Consider the following 27940-nt stretch of genomic DNA (forward strand, 5'->3'; position numbering starts at 1 on the left):
AATTAAAGGTGAGAGATGGACACTGGTATGAATTAAATATTCCCAGCATTTCCAGGCTGCACTGGGAGCAGTGCCCCTCTAGTACAAGCGAAAATCCCACTATTTTTAAAAAGAATTTGAGAAAGCGAGGCACTGAGAAATGATGCACTGTAGGCAGCAGTACAGATGGAGCTCATGGATCGAAGCTCCTCATCCCTTGAACTTGACATTTTGGCCTTCAGAGGAATCTTCTCTTGCCTAAACACTGAACTGCCCCAGCAGACAACCCACCTCAGGTCCTGGGGTGAGCTCTTGGGATGGGGGTGGCATGGAGACACGGAGACAGCAGGCACCATGGGAGTTCAGGAGGCACCCACAGGAGCTGGGTCCAGACTGATTCAGAAACCTGACCCAGAGAACTGTTATCCCACCACAGCTGTTGACATCTTTCTATACTTTAGAGTTGCGTGGGGCTGAACAAGACTTGGGTGGAGACAGCTTGTCCCCAAAATGATGGAGCCTTTGGTCTTGCTGCCCCTGTGGATTTGGGCTGTCTTGGTGCGTTTTCCTTGCAGTTGCAGTAGGCAAACCCATACCCAAAAATCACCCAACAGGCCCCGATCTGTTTGTCCACTTCTCCTTTGCTGTGGTGCCTCCACAGATAAGCGATTACATGGCAATTTCAAGGGAGACAGCTCCATGCACACTACTCCTAACCCAAGCAGACACACTGAAGATGCACTGAAGCAGCTGGTGGGACCGTGGTGGCCACAGGTGTGCGTGGTGGCACGTGTGTGTGTGCCAGCCTGTGTAAACAAACAGCCCCAGGGCATGGTGCTCTGGCTGTCAGGACACACAGCGTGCTCACAGCGGTCCCACAGCGCACGTGGCAGCCTGGGGGACTGCAGAGGACGCCAGCAGAAGGATCATTGCGGTTCCCCAAAAAAAAGGCACCATTTTTTTAACATTGAAAACACAAGATTGGCTCCTTGGAGTGGAATGCATGCATGGTTCATATACACTTTGCAGATGGTAGGTAGGCTCTGTGTGTTCTTTATATATATATATATGTATATGTACGTGTGCATGTTTATATTCACATATGTGGCACCAGAAGAGTCACCCTTGAGTACTCAGACATTAGTGAGGACGTTACTGCTGAGCAGCATCACAGCAATGGTTCCAGGGAGGTCGTTGGACCTCCTGTTCCCCCTGTCCTGCAGGTGCAGCGTGTGCACCGACTGCCGGTCGCTGGGATCCCCCGTGAGCACCACTTGGCCCAAGAACTCGTCGCTTATCAAGTTGTGGTTCCAGATCTGCGGAAACAAAACAGGGATGAGGGCAGCTCCTTCAGGGATGCAGCCAGCCTTCAGGAACTGGAGAGAAGGGGTTACAGGGGACATACCCTGAGCTGAAGCCAGGGAGGTGGTGAGGTGTGGGGGTGTCACTGGTAGTGAGAGGGGTGAAGGACATGCCTTTCCCAGACGTCACCGTGGTGGTGAGAGGCTGAGCTGCATTAACTAATGATGCTCAGCCTGGGTAACAGATCTGCTGTGGACAGTGTGTGGAGAGGGCAGGGGGTCCAAGGGTCTCCATCCCTCAGCCCACTGCTTGCCTGCCAGGTACCTGAACAATGATGGGTTGTCCTGGCTTCTTGCGGTAGAAGAGCCCCTTCACATCGAACTCTGGTGATACCGTGTTCTTCTGCACTGGAGAGCGAACCTTCTGCCCTTCACACTTGATGATCACATAAGGATCAGCCCCTGAGGAGAGAAAAGAGAGTTTTTTCTTTGCTGTAGCCTCTGTAATTCCATAGAGTCCTTTTGCAGAGGTGTCATGCAGTACTTTGCCTCCATATACCACCAGAGGAGATGGATATCTGCCAAAGGGTTTGTCACACCCCAGATGATGTCCATGGAGCTCAGCTGTTTAGCTCAATTTAATTCTATTAGGTGACATTGTTTCTAGGCAGCAGGTGCTGATGGACTGCCATGAAGCTGGGGAAGGGTCTGGATGGAGCACAAGTCTGATAAGGAGCAGCTGAAGGAGCTGGGGGGGCTCAGCCTGGAGAAAAGGGGGCCTGGGGGGACCTTATCGCTGTCTACAGCTCCCTGAATGGAGGATGTAAGGAGGTGAGGGTTGGTATCTTCTCCCAGGAAACAAGCAACAGGACGAGAAGTATGGGCCTCAAATTGCACCATAGGAGGTTTAGACTGGATATTAGGAAAAACTAATTAATCAAAAGGGTTATCAAGTATGGGAACAGGCTGCCCAGAGCAGTGGTATAGCCACCATCCCTGGAGGAAATTAAAAGATGTGTAGACGTGGCACTTGGGAACATGATTTAGTGGTGGACTTGGCAGTGCTGAGTTAAAGTTGGACTCCATGACCTTAGAAGGCTTTTCCAACAATTCTATGATTCTATGAAAGGGCTGCTTCTCTTGTCTCCATATTCTACAGGAACACTCCTTCATTACCCCAAACTCTTCTGACCATTGCAGTAAATGTTCCATGGAGGACAGGATCCTACTTAAGTCTCCTTTCAGCATTTGCTCTCCCAGAGGCAGACAGAAATAAAACCATGGAGAGGAGAAAGAGGCTCACAGAAGGAAATACCAGATGGAGGATGAAGTTGGAGGACCAAGTTCTCATACTACCAGCCCACAGCTGGAGGGGACCTGAGCTTCCAGGAGAAGGAAAGAGTCTCTCATTAGTGAATACTTTCACCTTGTCAAACAAGTGCTTGTTTTGGGAATTTCAGTAGAGAGAGAGAGAGCTATTGCTATGGAAATTTAACTGCCAGAATGCATTTTCTTACCATGAACTTGAGTGGCTATGATGGAAACACAGACCAGTTGGATGAGCTTTCTTGTCCAAGGGAAATGTGGAAATGAGGAGGAACAAACAAGCCCCTTCTGAGGGCCAGGGATTTTGATTGCCAGACCACCTCTTTGCTAACTTTCTGTTTGCAAGGACCTGGCTCCCCTGGTGAGACACAGCTGCTGGATTTCACATCTGGTTTTCCAATTTACCTTGTCTTTTGGGATGCCCCATTAAATTCTCATATTCCATCAGCCAGAGCCAAATTCCTATCTGCAAATCACTGTTTCCAAAGTAGTGTATAACGCCTGGCCTGGGATGTGTGAGAGATCCAACTGCACCGGAAAACACCAAACACACTGTTGGTGGTGGGAGCTGAACAGCTGGAAAACAGCTGGAAGAAAGCAATTCCCAAGGGTTTTTTGTGGGAAAGATGTTTAATGACTCCAGAATCCCCAAGAAGGAAAGATAAACCTCCTTGTTTCTGTGAACACTTCAGAGACCTTTGGCTTCAGATTTCCCTGCATTGCTAAAGATGCTCTGACCTGTTGTGAATAACACAAGAAAAAACCACCTGCCCAGGGTTAAATTCCATCCCCATACACCAGACAGGGTATAAGGACTGCCTTTGTGGCATGTGATAAATAAGCACACTTGACCAGTCCTTGCTTAGAAAAGACCCTACTCGTTACTTTCAGGGATATAGTGACAGGCAGCCCTGACAATAATTATTGGGTGAAAAAAAAGTATAATTTTAATTGGGCTTTATTTAGAGTTTTTTATTTTTCTATTTTTATATTTTAAATTCAGATTGAAAGTGTTTGGCTATATCTTGCCACAATAACACATATCCTTGACTCAGGAAATGGGGGAGAAAGCTAGGATCTGGTCTATTTCCATGGTGGAAAGGCATTTGCTTCTCTAATTGTTGTCTCTAGACCTTTTATCCCCTAGCAATCTCCTAGTACAAGCCATCACTACCACTGGGTTTCCTGGTCCAGAGGCAGACAGAGCATGGGGCTCTTGCCATGAGCCTCTGTGTGGCTGCAGGACATGGGGAGGTATGGTCCTGCTGCCATCTTCCATGCAGGAAAAGTGATGGATGTCAGAACTGATCTAGATCCACACCATCCCAAAGTGAGCTAAATTTGGCATACCCTCTGCTGATAAGACATTTATCCAGCTTCCAGTGATGAATACCACACATCAGGCTCGTTCTCTGTCCCTCTTACTAAGAAGCTTTTAAATACAATTCCTGACTTTTACAGCTGCTTATACTTGAGAGGAAAGCTTGGGTTGTTACAGGACCTCTGCTAAGGGCTTTGGGGAAGTTTTGGGAAGGTCCCAGGTAACAGCCTAGATATAACAGGTCCCAGATCATGTCCAGTGCAAGAAGTGAGTTTAGCCCTCCATGGACTTTCTCCTCCTCTGGTGTATGAATTAAGTATGTTCACAGAAAAAAAAAATCTGAGGATATAAATTCCAGCAAAGTCCCACTTCATTAACCACTTCCCAACTCCTCCAGGGCCAGACAACAGGCAGGGAAAGACCAGTACCTCCTTGGGAGTCCTGATTCTTGAGCCCAGCTGCAGCAAGGACATGGATCTGGGATACCACTTGTGGGTAGCCACACATCCCACTCCAGCAGGTGTGTGGTGGCTCATCCAGGGTCAGCTCTCTGCAAGGAAAAACACGTGGCCTTTGAGAGGTGCCCAGTCTTATCCCAAAGAATTTGCTCTGGCACAATGAAGGCCATTAATTTAAGTGTTGGACTCAATGACCTTTGGCTGATCCTTGTGGGTCTCTTCCAACTCAGAATATTCTGTGATTTTGTGACTACACACTGTCAGACTCTGTTCCTCACTCCAGTCTCAGCCTAGGTTTGGGATGCTCTCCCATATCATGCTTAGAAGCAGAGTGGGAGCTTCTCTGCATGTCTCTGGAGATACCTGCAAAGATGTCCTGTCTCCTGACCACGCTTAACAGAAAGCCAAGAGCAGCTGCAGGCAAGGCTATGACCATTCAGGAAAAACCACAAATCAAAAGCACAGGGCTGCCTCCAAAGAGCCAATTCCTCCCCATCCCTGCTCGTGCTCCTTACCGGCAATCTGAAGGCACGTCTGTGAAAATCCTGAGAAGGAACTCGCCTTCGTGACCAGGGTCAAAAGTGGTGGGGATGATGACGTAGCGGCCTTCCTTCAGGTCTGTCCTCAGGAAGACGCTGCGGGAGTTGATGTAGATGGAGCTGGCCACCTTCTGCTGCAGCGTGTGCATCCGGTAGTTCCTATTCAGCTCCACCTGGGCAGAGATCACAGCGGATTGTCACTGGCTGAAAAGGTACTGGTATCCACCATGGGGGGGAAAAATTGCAAGGATTGAGTCCACAGTGCCAGGAGAGCTGGAGATAGGAGAACCAGGAAAAAGGGTCCCAATTGTGCTGGGTGGAAAACAAGTGTGGATGTGGCTTTCCAAATTCTTTTGACTGAGGGACTCATCTCTTGCATCCCAGCTTAACACTGCGGACCCAGCAAACAACACATAAGGATTAGTCTGACAGATTTCCACATTTGGAGAGAAAAGACTCATCGTTGCTTTTAGCAAGAACTGCACGGAATCACAGAATGGTTCTGGTTGGAAGGGACCTTCAAGATCATCTGGTTTCAATCCCCTGTCATGGCCAGGGACACCTCACACTAGAACAAGTTACTCAAAGCCACATCCAGCCTGGCCTTGAACATTTCCAAGGATGAGACATCCACAGCTTTTCTGGGCAACCTGCTGTCCATGCTGTCCCCTTTGATATCCCTCTTCCTCTCTAGAGGAGGGCAGGCTGTGCTGATGACACCCCAGAAGCACCCTGATAATGCACAAATGAACAATCTGGTCATGCAGGGCTGGTGCACTGTCCCACAACCAGCAAATTTACAGAGGCATTCAGGCCAACATGCAGAACCCCAGCCTACCTTATGGATATCAAAGCCTATGGCCAAATTCTCTCCTTTGCCCTCTTTGCGACTGGTCCTTTTGGGCTTCTGCTGGATGGAGATCAGCACTTCATCTTCTGCCTTCTTCACATCAAACACATACTAGAAGCAAAGAGAGGAAGGTAAGGGAAATATTTATTAATACAGGATCCCTGAACATGGTGGGGGTGGATTTAACAGATCCAACATCAGCTTTTCCCAATCCACCTCCCTGCATGGCTTCAAAAGGCTACAAAGCTGGAAGATGGAAACAACTCTCCCACATCCTTGATGAGAATACCTGCAACAGAACTCACCATCCTTCAACTGCCTGTTAGATGAAGGACTCAAAAGGACCTGGCTCGTGATTGTGAGAATCCCAGTTCAGAGAGGACAAGACAATTGTAGAATCATTTATGTTGGAGAAGACCTCTAAGATCACCCAGTACAACCCTTAACCTGCCAAGTCCACCCCTAAACCATGTCCCCAAGTGCCACCGCTAAACCATGTCCCCAAGTGCCACATTCACATGCCTCCTGAATGCTTCCAGAAATGGTGACTGTACCACTGCCCTGGGCAGCCTCTCCTAAGTATTCATGCTTCCAGTAAAGAAGTTTTCCTTAATATTCAATCTAAACCTCCCCTGGCACAACTTGAGGCTGTTTTCTCTTGTCCTACCACTTCTTAGGACTTCCAGGAAGTTGCAGAGACCCATAAGGTCCCCTTGAGCCTCCTTTTCTCCAGAGAAGTCTGTTCCAGGAGATGAACTTCAAACTACAAGGAAATGGCTCTATGGGCTACACTTGTCCTGGTAAATTTAACAGCATCAAAGTTTGGGCACAAAAACTGGAAATTCGGACATCCAGATTGTTGGAAATGACTCCTGGCCCTGTTTGACTGGAACCAGCCAACATTGCTACCCTGTGGCACAGTTTGTTGTTCCCCTGTGCCAAGATGCTCTACACTAAGCACTTGGATGCAGTCTCCTTGATAAGAGGGATAATATTAACAGAGTTGGCCTCCATGCTGGTCATGCTGTGCCAGAGAATTGCCATAAACACAAATAATACATTACAGGTCTGGTAGTGTTTTGGCCTTCTAGGTCCCTGTGGGAGAGTTAAACACTTGGAAGCACATGTGAAGGCTCTGGAAGGCCCTCTGCCCCATTACTCACTTGGGGGTTCTGCAGAAAAGTGTCCTTGTGGTTGATGCAGCCTCCGGAGCGGTTTTTCAAGGGGTCACTGCTTCTGGTCCATGCCCCATGCAGCACTGCCTCCTCCCAGGTCTTGTGGATGCTCAGGTAGGAGGTGTTGATCAGACGGCACTTGATGATGTCCGTGAAGTATTTGCAGAAATCTTCAAAGGTCATCCTGAATCAGGAAAGGGCAGAACTGGGTTATGCTGCTTCATTCCCTGGAAAGGTACACTGCAGGGATTTTCTTGATCACCTGTTAGAGAGTGCGGGTTGTCTCTGATGGCTGATGAGTAACAAAAGCTATTCATCAGATATTTCCAGAAAAGATGGAGATATCTTTCTCTATGCCTGCAGTAAATACTTCTTGAGTTCAAACAACAGATCTGTGTGTTTTGGAGTGGGAGAAGTAGCACAGTGGCCCTTTTGCCACACAAGAGTAAATGTAGTACTGAATTATTCCCGGTGAGGCTGTGAAGTTCAGCATATTTAGGACAGGTTCTCAGTACCCTGGTGAAATGGTTTGGCCCCTGAGTGGTGCCCCAGAAGAGCACTTTGCAATTCCAGGGCCATGGCCATCAAAAGCTAACACCCATGGGCTCAAGGAGGGGAGGGAGCTTCACTAGAGATCCTACGTCTTGGAAGCCTGTTTTCTCTGGCTAGCTGTATGCATGGAAAAGATGTACATGCTCCATGAGGTGGGAGGATGCTGTGAGCATGGCCTGTAGTGACAAACCCAGGAGGGACTCACCAGAACTCTCCATCATCTTCCACTGTCATTCCCATCTTCTCCCTCTCACTTTTACTCACTTTCTGCCACTCCTCAGAGCTGTGGGAAGAGACCAAGACCATTACTCAGAGGTAAGGGACACGCAAGAATTTGAGGCACAAGGACTGTATAAAGCCAGTCCCCATGCTGCTCTGGTTAGGTCATCAGCCAAACACAAGGGAAGTGCAGCACGGCTTGGAACTCCAACTTCCTTCCTTCAATAGCTTCCTGACCAGTGGAGTTGAATCCAGTCTGGCAGGGTTTTATTTGGCCAGTACCATCACAGCCCTATCCATAAAGACAACAAATTTGACTGTGGCCAAAGGCTCTGGCTGCACCAGCCCTTGGTTCCTCATCTCATCCCCAGCCATCACAGCAGTTGGTGGTGACAGAGGCTGATTCTGTTGGGTGCTCGTTTAGCTGGAATAAGACTGGGAGCACAAAGGTGACCTATGAACATCACTAGTATGAACGAACATGGAATCATACAATCACAAAATGGTTTCAGTTGGAAAGGACCTTAAATATGATCTCATTCTAACCCCCCTGCTATGAGTAGGGGAACCTATCACTAGACCAAATCACTCAAAGCCCCATCCAACTTCGCCTTGAACACTTCCAGGAATGGAGCATCCACAGCTTCTCTGAGGAACTGTGCCAGTTCCTCACCACCCTCACAGGGAAGAATTTCCCACTGGAACAAGCTGTCCATCCCAACTCACGTGTCACTCCAAGGGCCGTTCCACTCCCGCTCGCCCCACGGGTTGCGCATGCGGATCATGTCCAGCTTCTCCGACTTGAAGAAGGACAGAAGGCCGTGGCCCAGACGGACCTTCCGCACGTCCGTCACTGCGTACGCGTGGCCCTTCACCAGTCCGCAGGCCAGGCGAGCCTCCATGTCAGCTGCTGACGTGGCCTGGCAGGGGGACACAGACAGTGCTCAGACCTGGGGGACATGACCACCGCTGCAGGGGCTGGGAAACAACTCAGATTTCCCTGCACATTTCTTTAAGCCAAAAAGAAGAGCATCAATAGTCAGGAGAAAGACAGTTGACACATCTCAGATGCCATTTTATGTGCTGCATCCCCCCTTTTCTTAATTTGCGTCATGAGGTCTCTGAGCTCCCATACTGGCAACTGATAAAGCTCATATACTGGTTATACTGGGAGGTTTGGAAACCAGCATTTGTAAAGATGCCCAGATGCAAACACCAAAATGCCTTTCTCTGGAGTGGATCCCCTCCTAGCCTTAAAAGAGTGCTGGGATGAATGTGGGCTCTTGGACATAGCAACAAAGAATAAAGAGGATTTACATTCAGGATTTGTTCCTTTTGCCAGCTCCCTGAAGTGGGAACCCTTGGCCACAATTTATCTGATCTAATTTAGAATTTCATGACTGTGTAAGACAACTGCATCCTCAAACACCTATTCCCACAGCACTGTGGCCATACTGGCAATGTTGCTTACTTTGATGGAGCAGCTGATGAGGCCTCCCCTGTTGTGCACCTTCAACACGCGCTCAAAGAGGAGGTTGCGCTTGGCTTCATCAGCAATGTAGTCCCCTTCGGTCAGGTCGATAGGCTCAGAGACCCCACCAGTGAAATCCACCAGGGCATCAGCTGTGTTGCCTCCATCCAGCGCCTCGTAACAGCCTGACAACCTGAAAGAGGGTGGCAGGGATGGCAAAACACTGGCCTGACATTTTAAGGGGTCGGGGACGATTTTTGGGGCAACCACAAGAATGGAGATTTGCAGTTGAACTTCAAGTGGGAGAGGACAGCAACCTAGGGTGAAAAAATAGGACCCACATTCCTTGCTGCACTCTTGCTGTCATAGGACCAATGTAAAAGGAACCTCAAATCTCTAGAATAGGTGTTACTTAAAGAAACATTGAAGGGTGTTTTGCTTTGAGGGTAAATTAGGGCTAGAGAACGGTTTTTTTCCTCAGTGTTTGTCTGTTTGAGTCATGTACTACTTCTCCACAGCAAAGATGATGTTTCCACTGCTGGAAACTAGCTGGTAAATGAACAGAGAGGAAAATCAGAGTGCCCAGGTCCCACTTTATCCTACAACTGCCTGGGTACCTACTTGGCATAAGCTTTCTCCACCAAGGCACACCAGAACTCATTCCTGGAGTTGGAGTGGCAGTAGATGAGCTGATTGTGGAGTGTGGGCAGGCGGTCATCGATCACCACATCCAGCCACTGACCAAAACGCCAGAACTGGAAGTGGAAGATCCCCACGTAGCTCTCGGGCTTCTCAGGGTTCCACTCCTGCTCCTTCCAGTCTGGGATGACCTGCAAAAGAAGAGGCACATATACCCAAATTATTCCTTTTCTTTTTGCTGGGATTGACTCTCATCCTGGCACTAATGCAGACAATATCAAAGACAAGGAAGAATATGAGGGGGATGGACTTGCTTACAGTCAGCTGGGGCCAGATTCTGGACCTGGTTCTGCCAATGCAGACTAAATTATCATGTACTGGAATAGCTTAGACTTCTCTGTCCTTTGGAGGGAGAAGTTAAAGATCTTTGTCCTCTTTCTTATAACGCTACCCAGGACATCTGCTGCTATCTACTTTTGTAGACAGGCTGTTCGAGCAGATGAGTTCTTTGTCTAACCAGGGACGGTTATTTTTATGACCGTGTCTTTTGGTTTTCCTAGTGTCAGTAGGGTACCACTAACAAAGAGCACCTACTTTGATTCTCCTACTTGATTCTGGTGTGACTTGACTGGCCCAAGAACAAGTGTGGTATTCATCTACCTAGTGCCAACAAAGATACATGCAGCAGATACTCTTCATGAGCCTACTCTGTTAAGTAAAAGTGGGAAAAGCAGGATCCCCATTCCCTCAAGGTCTCCATTCTTTCCTGTCAAGACCTACCAAACTCACCCAGGCAAGCACAGGGAGGTGATTTGATGAAAGATAGAAAAGAAGGCCTGAGGTGAAAGAAGCCCTAGAAGGGTCAGAGGAGGCACAGGTTTGGTGTCGCTGCCAGCAGGACAGCACAAGCAAAGGGGAACTGCCAAAGTCCATAGCCCATATGGCTGCAGGCACCACCAGCTCTGCTTTGGATGGAAAATTCACCCAACAGCTGGGACAGAATGAGCACAGTCAGGCACAGTTTCTACATGCAGGAGGATCTGCATCTTGTTTGGAACCAGGACACAGAGGCACAAGGCAACACCACACCACAGTTTAGCTTTTGCTGAGGCTGGAGGCAATGTGGTTTTACTGCATGGCCAGGGCAGGTTGAGAGGCCACGTGTGGTTACTGCAGCTGATGGCTGGCAAGGACTGACTTACACAGCAGCAGTGAACTGACTGACTGTCCACAGCCCTGCTACTCCACTTACCTGCTCCCAAAGGAACACGAGCTCAGTGACAAAAAACCCCAAAGTGTCCATGCAAGCATGCATTATGCTATTATGTTCCAATACACCAAATAATCACTTTTCTGTGGAGAGCTGAGGGGATGGGATAGGAGAGGACACAGCTACATTGCATGGAAACAGCCTCACAAGAAGTCACAAAGGTGGTGAAACCACTTTTACTGTCTACCCTTGTCCAGCTGACAGAGCTGCTTTGTTTTTGTTGTTGTTCATTTGTTTTTTGTTTGGTTGGGGTCTTTTTTCTGGTTTTTTTTTTTGTCTGCTGTCACAAAGCAGGAATTGTGCAGAGAGAATTCCCTCTGAAGAGCCCCCTGACTTCTTAGCTACCAGCAATGATCTAGTCCAGGGCTCTTATTGCTCCTACACTGAAATATTAATGATGCCATCAGCCCTGCAAGCTCACAGCCACTCTTTAGTCATATGGATCAATAGAAGCAGAGCAGACAAAGCCATGAAACAGAGCACATTTGGAGGGTTTGGTGCTTTATAGGAGTGCTAACAACTGTGTCCCAGAGTCCTCTCTGGAGACTGCCAGGAGAGGTCAGCCAGCCCTCCATCAGTGCCCATGGATTCCCTCCTGACTGGAGCTCATCCTAATGAATTGTCATAGGGAGCAGTTGTGATAATCAACTCGCTATTAACGTGGGCTTAGAAATGATCCCAGCATTGATCAGAGGCAGCTTGTGTGCCAGAGCTGGGAGTGACAGCTTCCAGCTGGCTGGGTCTGAGGCTTGCTCCTACTGTCACTGGTGGCAGGACACACAGGTCCCCACCATCCCACTCATTTCTTCCCTTGGGAACAGCTCTGGGAGCACCCTCCACCACTGAAGGCAGCAAAAATGGTCAGCCTTCATCCAGAGCAGGGTCCAGGAGCAAGGACTGGTTGTTTTCTACACTGACCCAGGAGGAAATGAGAGAAGTCTGATCTCCACAGGTGTTCCCTGCTGGAGAGTATGGCCATGGACCACCCATCCCAGGATCCCAAGAAGTCCTGTACTCAGGTTGGTTGTGCTACACTGGGTAGTGCAAACAACATTCTTCTCCTTCACCCAGCTGTGCTGCCTTTTCCTTAGGGGTTCACAAATTCTGGAGCTGCAACACCATTTAGTGCAACAAATTTACAGTGAAAGGGTTCAGAGACAGGTGAATGAGGAGCTCAAAAATGCCAGGTTCGCCTCCCTAAGCTGATTTAGGGCTTTTTTCAATTTTCTTAAGAAAATTGAGAGTGGCTAATTAAAAGAAAAGGAACCTGTGACCCTGTAAAAAAACGTCCCTGACTAGAAGGAGAAATTGGTACATGCCAAGTTCTCCAAGCTTTGTGCTGGGAACTTGCCAGTTCAGAATAAGGAGAGAGGCACCCAGCTGTACCACTCTGCTGGGCTGTGGTACAAAGTGGGATGAAATTGCCCTGGGAGATGGGACAGGGTGATGTATCTGAAAGTTTTTATAATGAAACTGTGTAGGGATAGTTTCAGTGATGGGTAAAAAGAGGCTCATCTTCCCTGCAGCAGAGAGAGATCACACTGGTCCCCTCACTCTCTCCCCAGTTCTGAAGGAAACAAGGATCCACCTGAGAATCATTTCCCCTTCTATGCCCAGTTTCAACCCCCTCTTGACCAAAAAAAACCCTGCTCAATACTCCATGGAGCCTTTCAGAGAAGAAAGTAAACGTTCATTTTACATTTTACAGGAAGTTAAAAGGGGCTCAAGAATACCAATATTGAGCTGAAATTTGGTGCTTTATTGTGTGCAGGATTAGGGCAGCTGCCAAAAGGAGCATGAAGAAGACACAAACAGCCTCAGTCCTTAAGGGGAACCCATTGTCTAGGCTTTTATTTACTATGGTACACCAACACCCAGGGAGATATCTGCAGCAAGAACTCTACCCTAGCAACGTAGCAATGGCATATTGTGAGACTTAGCATGCAATAACCCCTTTGGATGTTGCCAGTGGCTCCTGTTATTTGGTCTACAGTGGTTTGTAGTCAGGAATTCTGCTCTGGGATGTACAAGGAGGGGTTTTCTATGGCAAAGTCTGCTAGGACCCTAGAGGGTGTTTGGCCAAGCAGGGATGCATCCACTTGACTCACCGAGCCCAGCATTTCTTGGGGTCTAAACAAAGACATCAACTTGTCTGGCAATGGCCATGGCATGGCTGTAGGATTTGGTGGTTGCTGGGCCTTGGTTTTGGGCAAGACTCAGAGCTCCCACCATCACTACAGCCAGCAGCTGATCTGCTTTCTTTCTCCTCTCTGCCCAGCATAACTTGTGCATGCCATTTTATACATTATTGTTGGGCTAGGGAAGGCATAGGGTCTGCATCTCCGGAGGTTTGGAGAAGAGGTTGGACTCATTTTGGGGCTGGTCTGCATAAGTCCACAGGCCACAGGTACAAAGTCACCTCGCCCTGGCTTTCCCACCACTGCTCTCTCCTTACTCATTTTTGGAGGATGTCAGATCACCCCTTGAGGAGTACTCACACACGCTGGAGTGCAATCGGAGCAGAGGACCAACTGTGATAACACTTAGCTCTTTCAAGGGACTTTTCAATCTGTGTGTCTCAAGAAGCTCCATTGAAGTACTCTCCATTTTTTGGTGGAAGAAAAGGAAACATCCAAATGTAGTAGTTTCCTTGCAGTCATGGGGCAAACTGGACACAAAACACTCTGCTCTTCCAATACTTATAAATGTATCACTCCCCTCTGCTCCCCTGGTCACCCTTCCCTGTGTTTTAGAGGGCAGGAGACCCTGCTTTTCAGGGACAGAAGCAGCAGGTTCCTGCTCTGTGGCTTGCAAAGTGCTCTGCAGCCTCATGGCTCTCTATAGACACTTCAGAGTAAATTTTTTCATGGATGTTTTAAGGACAGAACAAAGCACAAATTAGCCCTGCTGCAGTGGACTCATTGCTGGCCACTCTGAGCTGATGGCTCAACCCACACACACACACATCTGCTCCATCCATCTTGGACCAACAAATTCCACCCTCCCTCCAGCAAGAAATGGTGGCAGTGGTCAGAAAAGGCTGGTCCAACCTCCCCATTAGTCCAGTGGGTTTACAATCTGCAGAACACATTGAGTGAGTCCAGGTGTATGTACTTCAGCTTCACAGCAAGGTGGATTCTCCATGGGACTGGTCTTCAGAGACTCCAAGCAGCCACAGCAGCAGCACAAGTCATCAGAGCCTGCAAGCACTCAGCACCTTGCAAGGAGAGGAACTCCATCACAAACAATGGCTAGGATGGAAACTGGAAAGCAGGGCTCTCTCCAGGGGTCCCTAATGGTTTCTGGTATGGCAATTACTCATTTTTCCAGTGGGTTTTTGGTGTGCAGTTGCTACAGTGAGAGGACTTAGGGCAGTCTTGTATTTCCAAGCCAATGAGACCCTGTGTGAATCCCTGATGAATTCACAAGCACACAGTTTTACACTCCAGGAAAATGCAGCAGCAAGCTCATGGTCCCCTTCTCCCCACCATTTGGACAGAAGGAAGCACATTTGGGGAATATTTCACAAGGCTGAGGGGCTCCAGAAGCACTGAGCTGTTCTCTGCTTTACCACAGTACTGGCTCTCATTAAAAAGAAAAAAAAAAACAGATGCAAAAATGGAACGAAGAACTGAACTGAAAGAAACATAGCTGGAAGGAGAAAAGCTGAGCAAGAGGGGATCAGGCTTTAAAAACAATGGAGCCTTTCAGCTGAGCTGGTTCGAGGCCGCCAGTGAAAGTGAGGAGAAAATACATCACCTTGCGGATCTGGGCTAGCTCTGCTATCCTCTCCCCAAACTCCTGGGCATCTGCCTCATTGCACTGCACCTCCTCGGCCCCCGGCTTCTTCCAGAAGATTCCCACCGGCTCCAGCAGCTGCCGGTTCATCAGGTGGGTGAGGTCAGGAGTCCAGAGCTGGGAGGTGCCCGTCACCGTGACCTTGCCGGGTCTCTCCAGCTGCACGTCCCAGCGGAGGAAGCGCAGCTGGTGCTGCTGGATGAAATCCACTCGGAAGATGTGCTCATTGGGGCGCAGCAGCCTCTCCCCGTCCTGGGCCCTCATGTTCCTTTGCTGCAGGCTCTGGAACCGCAGCCGCATGCGCCGCGTCAGCTGCTCGTCGCAGGTGAAGGGCAGCTCCAGCGTCCCTGCCCCAGCCGCCATCACCCTGGCTGCTCCTCTGCTCCGTCCTCAGCAGCGTGTGGCTCTCAAATGGGACACGCAGGGGGAAGGATCAGACAGGCCCCTGGAGCTGGTGTCCCTTCTCCACAGTCGCAGCAGCGCTAGGCAACCTGGCCCAGTGACGCAAAACACCCCTGGGGCTTCCCCTGAGCGCCCTCCCGACTCATCTGCAGATCCAGAGCTGTTGGTGCTGCTGTGCACGATAATCTACAGGGAAGGGATGTCTCATGTCAGCCTCCCCGGTAACCTCCCTGACAACCATGGCTCATTATCCCAAAACAAAGCCAGGGATGCCACCTTGGGAGGGGATGAGTGGTAGTGGTTTTCTCTGAATGTAGGTTCAGGCCTAACTCAGGCTGGAATGAGACTCTGGAGGAGTCTGGTCCAAGCTACTGCTCAAAGCAGGACTTACTTCAGAATTAATTCAGTTGTGTTTCTCTGGGCTTCATTCAGTCCATCTTTGAGTATCTCCATGGAGAGAGGTCCCACAGCCTCTGTGAGCCCTGTTCCAGGGTCTGACTGAGCTCATGCAGAAGATAAGCTGCAGCTTGTGCTGCTATCCTTTGTCCTCTGGCTGCGCATCCCCACAAGAGCGTGGCTCCATCTTGTCCAAACTCCCCTATCCAGGCAGGATGGGGCTCTGAGCAAGAAGGTCCAGTGCCAGGTGTTTCTGCCCATGGCAGGAGGGATGGAGCTAGATGACCTTTAAAGGTTCCTTCCAAGCCAAACCATTCTGTGATTCTACAATCAATTAGCTACGCACAGCAATAAGTTCCCTTTTACCTTCTCTCCTCCTGGATGTACAAACCCACTTTCCTCCTGACCATTTTGGTTGCCTGCATCAGGCTGTGCCATCCAGAAAAAGACAGGAGGGTCCCAAGGGACAAATTGACTATAAGTCAATGAATAGCAAACTAACATGACCATCATGCCCTTTTCTGCATGGCACAGCTGGCAGGAACCAGACACCACACTGGTCCTGGAGCAGCAAATCAGTACTAGCATCCTAGCATGGTTTTACCTCTCATTTTCATGTCTCCACTTCTTTTCATAAAAGCCAGACACATCTGAAGGGTCATAGAAAGGGTGTTACAGAGCCAGATCACACCTAGAACCATGTAGGGTCATCCAAGACTCAGCAATTTAGAAAATGGCTCTCAACTAAATTCCAGTACCCCATTCCCACTCAGTGATTCACACCACACAGGCATAATGGGAAGCAGGGGCATGGAGAAAGCAAGGTGGAAGAAAATGTTTGAATAAAATAACCTCCTAGGATCCCCAGTGATGTGCCAGCCTGCCTTATTTTCTTGAAGGTATTCCCCCTCCCCACACTTAAGAGAGACAGTTTCACCGAGTGAAATGGAGCAAGGGACATGCAGAGCCTATGTTACATCCTGGTGTACACCAGGAACACATTTTCTAGTAGCCATGGGTGATCTGGGCCAAGATTCCTGGGCTGATACTTCAGAGATACTAAAGCCTGCATCAGCATCTCTCAGCTCTTGCCAGATCCCAAATAGAGACAACACGTGATAACATTGCATGTGTAATCACACTTAGGACTAAGGGGCCCATTATTTCTGTCTCTGAGATCTTCAACAACTAAGAAATTATTTACTGTGAGCATGGTGAGACACTGACACAAGTGGCTCACAGAATTTGTGGATGCCCCATCCCTGGAAGTGTTCAAGGTCACGTTGGATGGGGCTTTGAGCAACCTGGTCCAGTGAAAAGTGTCCCTGCCAGTGGCAGGGGAGCTGGAACTAAATGGTCATTAGGGTCCCTTCCAACCTTTATAATTCTATAAATCAAACCCTTCTGAAAGAAAAGAGAGGGCAGGTAAGAAAAAGCCTCTGAGAGTTAAAGCAATGGAAAATGAGAAGTCACAAACACCCACAGCCAAATTGTCAAGGGAGGAAAAGCAGTGCCTGGCAAACTGAAATAATGAAGTGTCCAAAGGGACCCAGCCTCTGTTTGGTTGGCATTTCCCAGGGCAGAGCTGGAAGTGAATGGTGAGGAAGGATGACAACTTGCCCACTCACCCTTGGGGGATGTTGATGGTGAGGAACAAGCTAAACAACCCTGTGCATCACCCTTGTGATAGAGCCACAGCAGTCACCACAGCCACCATGGCAGGAAGTCATACTGCTTATCTAGGAGGCAACAACAGCTATCCTGCTCACATATAAAGAAAACCCTCAATTTTAACAAAAAATGGGGATGCTGCAAGAAATCCCTGAGCCTGGTGTTCATGCTTACCACAGGAAGCAGAGACTGGAAGAACCACAATACCCAGGGCAGATGTAAAGGTGTGGGGTGGAGGAAGGCTGTAGGAAGCTGTGGGTGAAGGAGATGGTGCAGCCTGCACACACTGGCTGCCTTTTACAGTAAAATCTGGGAAAAGCTGCTTGCAACTTGCTGGTCTCTTGCCCTGTGATGATGCACACCTGCACCAGAGGCTGAAGTCCTCCTGCCTTGGCTTTCACAGGGCTGACATCTCGCACAGCTGAGGCCATGGAGGAGATGGGCACAGACTGTCCAAGGATGGGGCACTGAACACCTCCCTCCCCTTGTACCTCTCTGCTTGCTCCCCAGGCCTGCAGCCCCTCGCCCTGCTGCAGCTCCTTGGTGGCTTTCTGGCACACAGGACATTCCCCCTGCACCCCATACTTGAAGAAACACTGCCACATGGTGACATGCAGCCATGGGACAGGCCAGGGATGGATGCTTTGGCAAGCAGTGACTTGGGAGAGATGCTAACAGCCTGAAATCAACCTTCCTGCCCCTGAGCATGAGGTGTCTCACTGCCAAGGTGGGACACAGTAAACAGTCAAAGAGAGGGGACACCATGGGAACAAGGGAAACAGGGCCTAATGCTGCAGCTGAGCATCCTGAATTTTGTTCTTGTTAATTTTTGGATTATTTTGGTATTCAAAGGGTCAAATTTGGGATCTGAAAAACAGCATGGGATTTGATCCACTTGGTTAAGGAGAAACTGGCCAAGGCTTTGGCTGGAGTGTGGTTGCTGCAGTCATGATGACCAATGCCCTTTGTAAGACAGTCTTTTAAGGGAGATTTTTGCACATTATCAGCTTTTCATGACAGGAGGCATCTCTGAGAACCAGTTTTTGACCTGGACAAACACAATGTGAAGCCAAGGTGTTGACAGGCTCTCCCCTGGCATGGGGAACCACTCACCTTCTGCCACAGAGACTCCCGGGATGCCAGGGAGGAGCAGGCAGCCACGAACCAGCAGTTCCCAACCTGGCCCTGGTGCAAGTCATGGGAGCTGATCCCATCCACAAAGAGACGTGGATCATTGCAGATTTCCTGTGGGACAGGAGGAAAACAGACACTGGCTCAGTGAGCAGACAGGGAAATACAGTGAAATCAGGAGTGAGGATTCTTGGCAAAGGAAAGTCACTTCCTCTCTTCCTCAGGCTCCATGTAAACCTGACCTGCAGCTTTCTGCTGGCCTCGCTCATCAGGCTGGTGGCAGAAGGACCCTGCCCTGCCTGCTCCTCCCACCAGGACACGGGCAGCATCACAACACCTACCCCCCATTCTGTCCCAGCACCAGGGCAGCTTTGTCATAATTATCCCTGTTGATAATATAGTTTCACACCATTACTGCCCTTCTAAGTCTTCTCTCAGATGCCTCTACTCTGTGACTGCTTTACAAACAGTGAGGGATCTGCTCTTCCAGATCCTAGCACAGCAGATACAAAAATTTTGATGAGCCAAAAGCTTTGTAGCTGAGCCAGAAGGATTAAATACCATTACTGCCACCAAAACCAGGATGGTGGATTGTGCACAGACACCATGGATGGAGAAACTTGGGTAGGACGCAGCTGGGAGGTAAGCTCATCCCTCCAACCATGCACCAAGACCATTGACTTTCTCTGCCTGGCTTCTGTCAGGCTGCCCTCCCTGCTTTCCACTCCCACTTAGAGCCTGGCCAAGAAAGCACTTAATAACAGAGGGTGTTGAGCAAGCTTCAGGTGACACACTGCTTTTTTAAAAGTGTTTTTTCTCCTGCTCAATACTCTTTGTAAATTCACATCTAGCTGGAGGCTGGGAGCAGATGGGACAGACAAAGAGCTGAAAGAACCTTTCCCCCTTTGCTATTATATTTAATTTCAAGAGGAAAAAGGAAAAGCAGATTATTCTTCTTCCCCAACACTTTCCAATTTTTCAGGCTGGTTGTACCCAGAATAATATGCCCCCCCCCTTCCCCCTGACTTTGCATATGAGGACTTGTATTACCTCTACCCATAGATTCACGGAAGGGCTTGGGCTGGAAGGGACTCTAAAGATCATCATGTTCCAAACCCTGCACTCCATGCAGAGACCCCACCCACTAGATTATGTTGCCTAAGGCCTCACCACAGGGATAGAAACCAAAAGCACCTCCTGCTATTCCCACCCAGCCCAGCCAGCAGCAAATACCTCCAAGTTAACCTGACACAAACTGGCCAGGATGAGAGCCAAGGAAAAGGACTAATCCCCTGAAGCTGGCGGTGCAGGATGTTGGGATGAGCGCTAGAGGGAGGCAAGCTGACAGCAGCGAGGGCAGGAGCCACCGGCGCCTCTCGGCATCGCTGAGCGCACACAGGGATGGGAGAGGAGCGGGCTCAGCTCCTGCTTCACTGCACCGGGAAAGCTGCCAGCACTGGGGATGTGTCTGCTGCTGGGGGTGTCTGTGAGATCTGCTCCTTGTGATCCTTGTGATCCTGCTCTTTATCTATCCCATCTGAGGGCCACAGCTGCCCCTTCTGCCCTTGGGGGGATATGAGGATTGCAGTAAAGGAGTTGCTTGGTATTACACAGGGGAGAAACAGAGACACGAAATGGTCTGGGTTGGAAGGAATCTCTTAAAGTCCATCTACTCCAATAAGTGAGGACATCATCAACTGGATCAGGTTATTCAGAGCTCAGTCCAACCTGACCTTGAGTGTTTCTGGGGCTGGGACATCGATCACCTCTCTGGGCAAACTGAGCCGGTGTCTGACCACCCTCTTTGTAAAAAACTTCTTCCTTATAGGTAGCCTAAATCAATTGTCCTTCAGTTTGAAACCACTACTCCTTGTCCTGTCTCAACAGGCCCTGCTAAAAAGTTTGTCCCCATCTTTCTTACAAGCCACTCTCAAGTACTGAGAAGCTGCAGTAAGGTCTGCCCTGGAGTGAAGAGCTGGGCTACCATGCTCCCCTGCAGAAGGCCCACACACCACGCTCAAGCCCTGGGACTGAGCCTGGTCCCAGTGATCCTAAGCACAGAAACACCAAATCAATGTGGTTATAAGGAAATTCTGGATATCATCCAGTCCACAACCCCTAATCAAAGCAGAGTCAGCCACAGCAGGTTGCTCAGGACTGTGTTCATCAGGTTTTGAGTGTCTCCAGGAATGGAGACTTTGCATCCTCTCTGGGAAGCCTGTGCCAGTTTTTGGACCACCCTCACAGTATCGAGTCTTTTCTCCTACTTAAATGGAATTTCCTGATTTTCAGTTTGCACACACAGTCTCCTGTGCTGTCACTGGGCACCAATGAGAAGTCTGCCTCTGTCTCCTTCATTCCCAGCTCTCCAGTATTTATGGACATTGTTAAGATTCCCCTGAGCCTTCTCTTCTCCAGAGTGAAAAATCACAGAACCATTAAGACGACCTCTAAGATCATGGAATCCAGCCATTCACCCAGCACTGCCAAGTCCACTACTAAACCATGTCTCTCAGCACCACATCTGTACTTTTCTTGAATATTTCTAGAGATGGTGATCCCACTGCTTCCCAGTTCCAATTCTTGAACACCTGCGACAGTGGTCACAGAGGTTTTCAGGTGAAGGTAGAGACGAGAATGTTGACTCTATGTTCAGAAGGCTTGATTTATTATTTTATTTTATATATATATATATTACATTACAACTATACTAAAAAGAAATAGAAGGAAAAGATTTCTTCAGAAGCTAGCTAAGCTAAGAATAGAAAAGAATGAATAACAAAGGCAGCTGTCTTGGACAGAGAGCGAGACTCAGCTCTGCCGTGACTGCTCACCACATCTAAACATCTACAGGAGACCAATCACGGATGAGCTTGGTGCATTCCACAGGAGCAGATAACCATTGCTTACATTTGTTGCTGAAACTTCTCAGCTTCAGCAGGAAAAATCCTAAAGAAAAGATTTTTCACAAAAGATGTCTGCGACAAACACCCTTTCAGTGATAAAATGTTTTCTAATATCCAATCCTTCCAAAGGGGAGGGCAGCATTGCCTCCTTGTTCTAATGCCACGGAACTGGTTCTATCAGGATGAATCTCATCCATGGGTCAGTCTCCCCAGCAAAACCCCCTGGGAAGGTTTGCCATATTCCTTAGACTGGAGCTTACCAATATTAAATTACTTGGATTCTTCAGTCCCTATTGAAGCTTCTGAGTTTCCACTCATACATTTTGTACCTGGTGTAGACTGTGTGGCCTCAATCCACTGGGATGACATTCCCTGTATTCTTTCTGGCTGTATTCAGGTGGGAGCCAAGGGCCAAGGCACTGTTTAAGCCAGGCTGCAATGCCCCAGGACTGCATGGAGCACAGTGGGGCCCTGGTGTGTGATGCAGAGCACGCTCAGAGCCATGGAGCACCATGCCTACGTACAGAAGTGGTTGATGGACAAGATACCAGTGGGAACTAGGTCAAAAAGCCAAGAAAAGCTTTGGAACATTTAGTGCTCCTTTTCCTGTGAAAAGTGCTGGAAGTGATAAGGAGCTTGTTCTGCAGCCAGATGGAATTACAGGGCCTGGGATTTGCATGTGCAAAGGGAGGAGGGAAGCGGAGATCCCCAGACCAGAGAAGGTCATGACCTTGGTTTCCTCCCCTCCCTGCCACGGAGCAGACAGAATCCAGGTGAGCAATAACATTTATCCAGGCAGCAAACACCACGTCACCCTCCCAGCACCATGACCCAGAGAGGGGAGGGCAGCACACCAACATCTCCACCCACACACACCCTGGGGCCTCCTGGGTTCAGGCTTCAGCCACTGCAGAACCAGCTCAAACTGCCTCTTGCCACTTGAGGCTCCAGCAGGCAGGAACTCCATCCTGTCCTTCATTTATCACAGCCTGATCCTGGTTGCTCCTGGTCTGGACACAGATGGAGAGCAGGAAGGAACAGGGAGGGGAAGCCAAAAGCCATGGCTGCAGGGAAGCAATGGTTTTAATGTGTGGTTCTTAACTCTACCTTGGCCAAGGGAGCCATCCATGTCTCTGTACCCCTAAGGAAAACCTGTCTTGGAGGATCCCAGGAATCACCGAATCACTGAGGCTGGAAAAGCCCTTAAGATAACCAAGGCCAACCACTAATCCAACTTCTCCATGTTCACCACTAGATCATGTTGCCAAGTGCCACACCTACGTGTTCTTTGAACACTTCTGGAGATGGTTATTGCAAGGAACCTAACCACCATCAGAGATGATCTGCCCTCCCCAAAATTGTCTGCTGAAATGCCTGCTGAGCTCCAGGCAACAAAACACAATTTAGAGAAAGCCTGTGTGGATTGTTCCATGGAAAGATTCAGATTGATACCACAGAGAGGGCCAAAATAGTGATTCAAAGTTCTGGTGATTCATATCCTCCCTCCTCCAATGGATGTGGGACAGAGGTGGAAATCAGAGCCAGAGCAGGTCCCTGTTGATAAGGGGCTGATTGCAGAGGTCTGGCTTATGACAGCCCAGATTGGGACAGTTTGCTTCTTCTAGCTTTGGGTTTTTGAAGTTCATTAAGGCAAAAAAGAATACCCAATCAGAGCAATTATCTTGTACTTTTTTGCTTCCCACCCAAAAGCACATGGTCTTTCCCTCTGCTCTCCCTTTTGGGATACTTTCCCAAAACACACAAAATTTTCTTCCAAATACATGTAAAGCAGAAAATATCTTCCTCACCTTCTCCAGCCAGTCCAGTTCCACACAGGGCTGTAAGGAGAAAATCACTTTCTAATTTGCTTTATAATTGGTGACTGTTTTACCATAAATGTTTCCTGGTGCAGGTTTCTGAGATTCAGATTGACTGGGGATCTGCACCATGTCCAGACAGATGTGGGGAGGGAAAAGCTATGGTAGGAGGAGGAATAACCACGGGAGATGCAACATCTGCTGCATGCCAGGACCATTTTTTGCTAACAAGATTTTGTAAGGAACAGACTAGTCTAATTTCATTGCAGAGCCTGGCTGTTTCAGAACAATGCCTTCACTCAGACTTGCAAAATCAGCAAAATAATCTATTAGCATGGCTGCATTCCCTCCCTCCCTCCCTCCCTTCTGAGCAACTGGGAACTGAAAGGATCCTGTCTTAAATGTCACCCACACAGACAAGAGAGCAAGAGGCCCCCAGGCATGGTGAGCAGTGGTGGCACAGCAGACACAAAGGTCCCTGTGTTGCCCTGCTGCAGGTATCTGCAACTGGGATGTGATTTTGCAAAAAAGGGGAATTAATAAAATTTGCACCAGGGTGACAAAGGAAAGGGAAACGGGGTGAATTTAGAATACCAGGTGTCTATGCTTTCAGATGGATTAATATAGGATTATAGAATCAGGGAGTGGTTTGGGTTGGAAGAGACCTTAAAGATCATTTCTCTCCAGCCCCCTGCCATGGGCAGGGACACCTTCCACTAGACCAGGTTGCTCAAACCCCATCCAACCTGGCTTGAACACTTTCAGGGATGTGGCAGCCACAGCTTCTCTGGGCAACCTGTGACAGTGTCTCATCACCCTCACAATAAAAAAATTGTGTTGTTATATCTACTTTTGATCCATTCTTTTTCAGTTTAAAGCCATTATCCCTTTGTCCTGTCACTACAGGCTCTACTAAAAAATACATACTTGGCAGATCAGCTTCAAGCACATGGAAGGAGGGTAGGCTTGGCTGGGAATATCTACACCCTACAGAACTGTTTGTGGGGGTTTGTCTTTCCTCAGTCAGGCATCCCTAATGCTAATCCACTCACAGTACCTCAGTGTGTACACATTTGTATTGTTATCAGCTCCCACACCATGCACAGGGCACTGGACACTCCACCCACAGCAAACAGGACTTGCTTGTGAAGGGAGGCATCCAAAAACAAATGCTCCCCACAAACTCCTTGACTCAGTTTGTGAATCACAGCATCGTGCAATGGCGTTTGTTCTGGCATCAGGAAGACTGGGGGCAGTGTTTGTTTTGGCACCAGGAAGAGCGGGGACAGAGGCAAACAAGATCTAAAGGTCAGTTTGCAGGACTTTATCAGGTCCCTCTGCAGTTTTATCTTCCGGGTATCCAAAGTACAAAGGCAGCCAAAAAAGGATAAATCAATGAGAGGTGGAGAGACAAGAGGCTGTGAGAGCACTGCACTTCCCCAGGAGCAGATGGAGAGGGACTGGAAGGAGAATGGCACAACTATAGAGACTCCAGACCTGTCATTCCTCCACACGCCCTTTCCAGGGATGCACTCTTGGGAAGTCTCACCATTACTCCACCCAGGACTTCTTCAGTCTCTACCCAGCCAGGACTGATGCAGAGGCTGGCACAGCCTGGCTTTTAGCATCACCACTCATCCAGACACAGCCCTCCCCAGGCCATCTCTCCCACAGCAAGTGCTTCTGTCTGGTGGCAGAGCCGCTAAGGAAAAAAACCTCCCTGGATACCAAGAGCCCTGAGGGCTGCAGAAGTCACTGCCAAAGCAGGAAAGTCTTCACAGGGCTCACTGACAAAACTGGGGATGGGATGCTCAGAGCAGTGAGAGGACATGTGAGGAAGAGGAAGGAAGTAAGCTCCCAAGGCTGTTTAACCCCTCTGACAGATTGACCTCTCTGACTCAGCACAGGGCTGCTGCCACCTTCACCCAAGTTCCCCCACCCTCCATCACATCCCAGTCGAGCTCTCCTACAGAGCTCCTTTGACCCCCTTCCCCTGGGAAGGACTTGCAGGGTGAACCAACCCTGGTTTGGCAGTATTGTGAATTTAAAATACACCCACACCCAAAGTTTGCCCTCCCACATGGCACACCATGCTCTCAGTTGCTCAAACACCTTCAGCTGTGAGGTTTAACCTCAAGCAGAGGAACAGCTTGGCTTGAAACTGAGCATGAAGCCCCAGACCTGGAGGATCACGGGTATGAGGCACAAGTGAGGGACCACAAATCACAGGCAGGAGCCCTGAGGATGCTCCACATCTTGCACCACTTTTGAGCCATCAGTCCCCACGCGGGAGGATGCAGAGGTGGGGCCATGCTGGAGGAAAGGGAGGAGCCTATCCAAGCAAGTCCTGCTGTGAAAGACTACAGTATCTCAGGAGGAATGGTCCAAACCCAGCCAGTGAAATCCTGAGCAAGCTGATGTGGCCACAAGCTCAGCTGCAAGAAACATAATTCAGCAGCTGCTCTGCCTGAACCCCAAATCCTGTGTCCTAGTGAAAGCCAATCCTCTAAAACAGGATTTAGAAATCTAAATTGTGCAGGGGTTTTCTGTTGGTTTTGTTTGTTTGTTTTTAATTAACCAAAGAGCCAAGGTATTGATGGGAAAAGAAGAACTGGAAGCTGCAAAGGAAAACTACCTCCACACTCCATTGTGCATATCTCAGATCAAAATCTCCAAACTGCTTTTCTGTGGGGACACCTCCCACACCCCTTGAGCCATACTCTCTCCATTTCCTTCTCCCAGGGCAAGGAAATACCCTTTGGTTTGTGATTGTGTCCCATTCATAGCATCTCCATTCAAAAACAGGACTTGACCTCACCACAATCTAAATTAATCCCTGACTATGCAAAGATTATGAAAAATGAGGTTATCATGAGTTTAAGCCATTTAAAGAAACTACTTCCAGCCCACGCCTATTCTGGTTATTCATACACTGGGTGTAGCTTTACAAACAGAATCCTGCTTTATGAGAAAACCACCCTCTAGAGGTGTGGAGTCATGAGCTTCTGCTAACTGGGAGAAGGGACATTAATTCTTATGTAACTCTGTCAGTGGCATTTGCTTCAGACCACAGTCAAAATTTAACCACCCATGACCACTCTCCATTAAGATGGTTTGTTCATCCTTTTCCTTCTTGGGTGGGGACTGGGAGCAATGCATCACTGAGCAGTGGGTTCTTCACAAAGATCCAGAAATATCAAAGAAGCATAGTTTTATATTCCCACTCACACTCACAAACTCATACATTGCACACTCACACACACACTCACACTCTTTGTATTTTGTTTTCCTTCTGCAAGAGGCAGCACCATGCCTGATCAAGTCTTTTCAAGGGCTTCAGTGAAAGGCACTTGCTCCAGCAAGAACACCAGCCCTTAACATAGACAAATCACCCCAAAATCCCATCTTCTCTCCCAAAATCCCATCCTCTCTGAGGACTCATAGATTAGAGCTCACGGGCAGTGCAGAAACTCCCAGCCTGCACCAAGATTAAAAGCCTTGGCTGATTCAGAGCTTGCATCCAGCTCTGGGATGGAGGACATGGATCTTGGTTGCTGGAACAAGTCCAGAGGATGCTTGGAATGCTGAAGCAGCTCTGCTATGAAGATAGGCTGAGAGAGTTGGGGTTGTGCAGTCTGTAGACAAGAAGGACCCAAGAAGACCTCAGAGCTCCTACCAGTGCCTAAAGAAGCTCCAAGAGAGCTGGACAGCGTGCATGAAGTAACAGGACAAGGAGGAATGGCTTGAATGGCTTTAAACTGAATAAAATCAAGCTTAAGTTAGACAATAGAAAGAAATATTTTCCTGTGAGGGTGGTGAGGCACTGGCACAGGTTTCCCAGACAAGCTGTGGATGCCCCATCCCCGGGACAGGTTGGATGATGCTTTGAGTGGTGAGGAACACATTCAGTGCAGGTATCTCAGTGTGCAGCTGCAGTTTGAGCTCTGGGGAGAGGGAGCCCAAGCCTGAGACAAGAGGCTGTGAACTGTTGACCAAGGAACAAAGGGCACCTGTGTCCCACCCATGTGACCTAGGAGACACTAGGAGACCCTCCAGGCTTTCCCATGCTCGGACTGTGAAAGGATAAAAACATAAGGTTTCCTTTGTTCAGGGTCCCTCCTCAAAGGCAGCCGCTCAGGCTATTTTTCTATCACTGCACCAAGATGAAATAGTTTTAATGATGCAGATCTCTGAGACTCTGTTCTGGGAAAACTGGGGTCACAGTAAGGAAACCTGCTCTGCCCCTGAGTGCAGGGAGCCAAGTGGGGCACCCACTGTCTCACCCTACAAAGGGGTCTTGGTCCCAGCGCAGGTGGGGGGAGTGTGACTGCCAGAGCAGCTCCTGGGTGGCTGCACAGGGAAGTCCCTTTAACACTGAGCAACCAGGCCTAGTGGAAGATATCTCTCCCATGGCAGGGAGGTTGGAACTAGGTGGTCTTGAAACCAAACCACTCTGTGGTTCTGTGATAAGCAGCTCTGCAATTGCTCCACAGGACAAATGTGCCCCTCCAAAGCCGCAGAGCCCAGTCTGGGAGGGAGGATTTGCACATTCCCTGCCATGGAGCTCAGAGGCAGTGGACGGCCAGGACTCCTTTCTGTGACACCCTCTGCTATTGTTCTGCTCTTCCTCATTACCAATATAGTAATTTCTTGTCACCAACACGCAGCTGCACTTAGAAGCACTAAGAAGCATGCCATGAATCTAATCCAGGGATTTTA

At 48.9% G+C, this 27940-nt stretch overlaps 2 protein-coding genes across 2 annotated transcripts in view; both read right to left on the reverse strand.

The window, feature by feature from the left end:
- Positions 1-27940, reverse strand: part of CAPN5 (calpain 5) — a 50845-nt gene continuing 22905 nt past the window's right edge. Inside the window, exons 3-13 of the mRNA XM_054269748.1 lie at positions 18481-18612; positions 9813-10021; positions 9192-9384; positions 8447-8640; positions 7707-7784; positions 6938-7133; positions 5763-5885; positions 4901-5097; positions 4356-4477; positions 1606-1742; positions 1-1295 (exon numbers count right to left, since the gene is read on the reverse strand). Of these exons, the coding sequence (XP_054125723.1) occupies positions 1113-1295; positions 1606-1742; positions 4356-4477; positions 4901-5097; positions 5763-5885; positions 6938-7133; positions 7707-7784; positions 8447-8640; positions 9192-9384; positions 9813-10021; positions 18481-18612 (1764 nt within the window). The 3' untranslated portion in view covers positions 1-1112. The remainder of the gene's footprint in view (positions 1296-1605; positions 1743-4355; positions 4478-4900; positions 5098-5762; positions 5886-6937; positions 7134-7706; positions 7785-8446; positions 8641-9191; positions 9385-9812; positions 10022-18480; positions 18613-27940) is intronic.
- Positions 14782-15261, reverse strand: OMP (olfactory marker protein). The gene has a single exon (XM_054269749.1). The coding sequence runs from the start codon at positions 15259-15261 to the stop codon at positions 14782-14784; it is 480 nt and encodes a 159-aa protein (XP_054125724.1).

Source organism: Melozone crissalis, unplaced genomic scaffold (assembly GCF_028551555.1).
Source record: "Melozone crissalis strain CALT ecotype California unplaced genomic scaffold, PUWL_Pcris_2 ptg000008l_1, whole genome shotgun sequence".
Taxonomy (NCBI): Eukaryota; Metazoa; Chordata; class Aves; order Passeriformes; family Passerellidae; genus Melozone; species Melozone crissalis.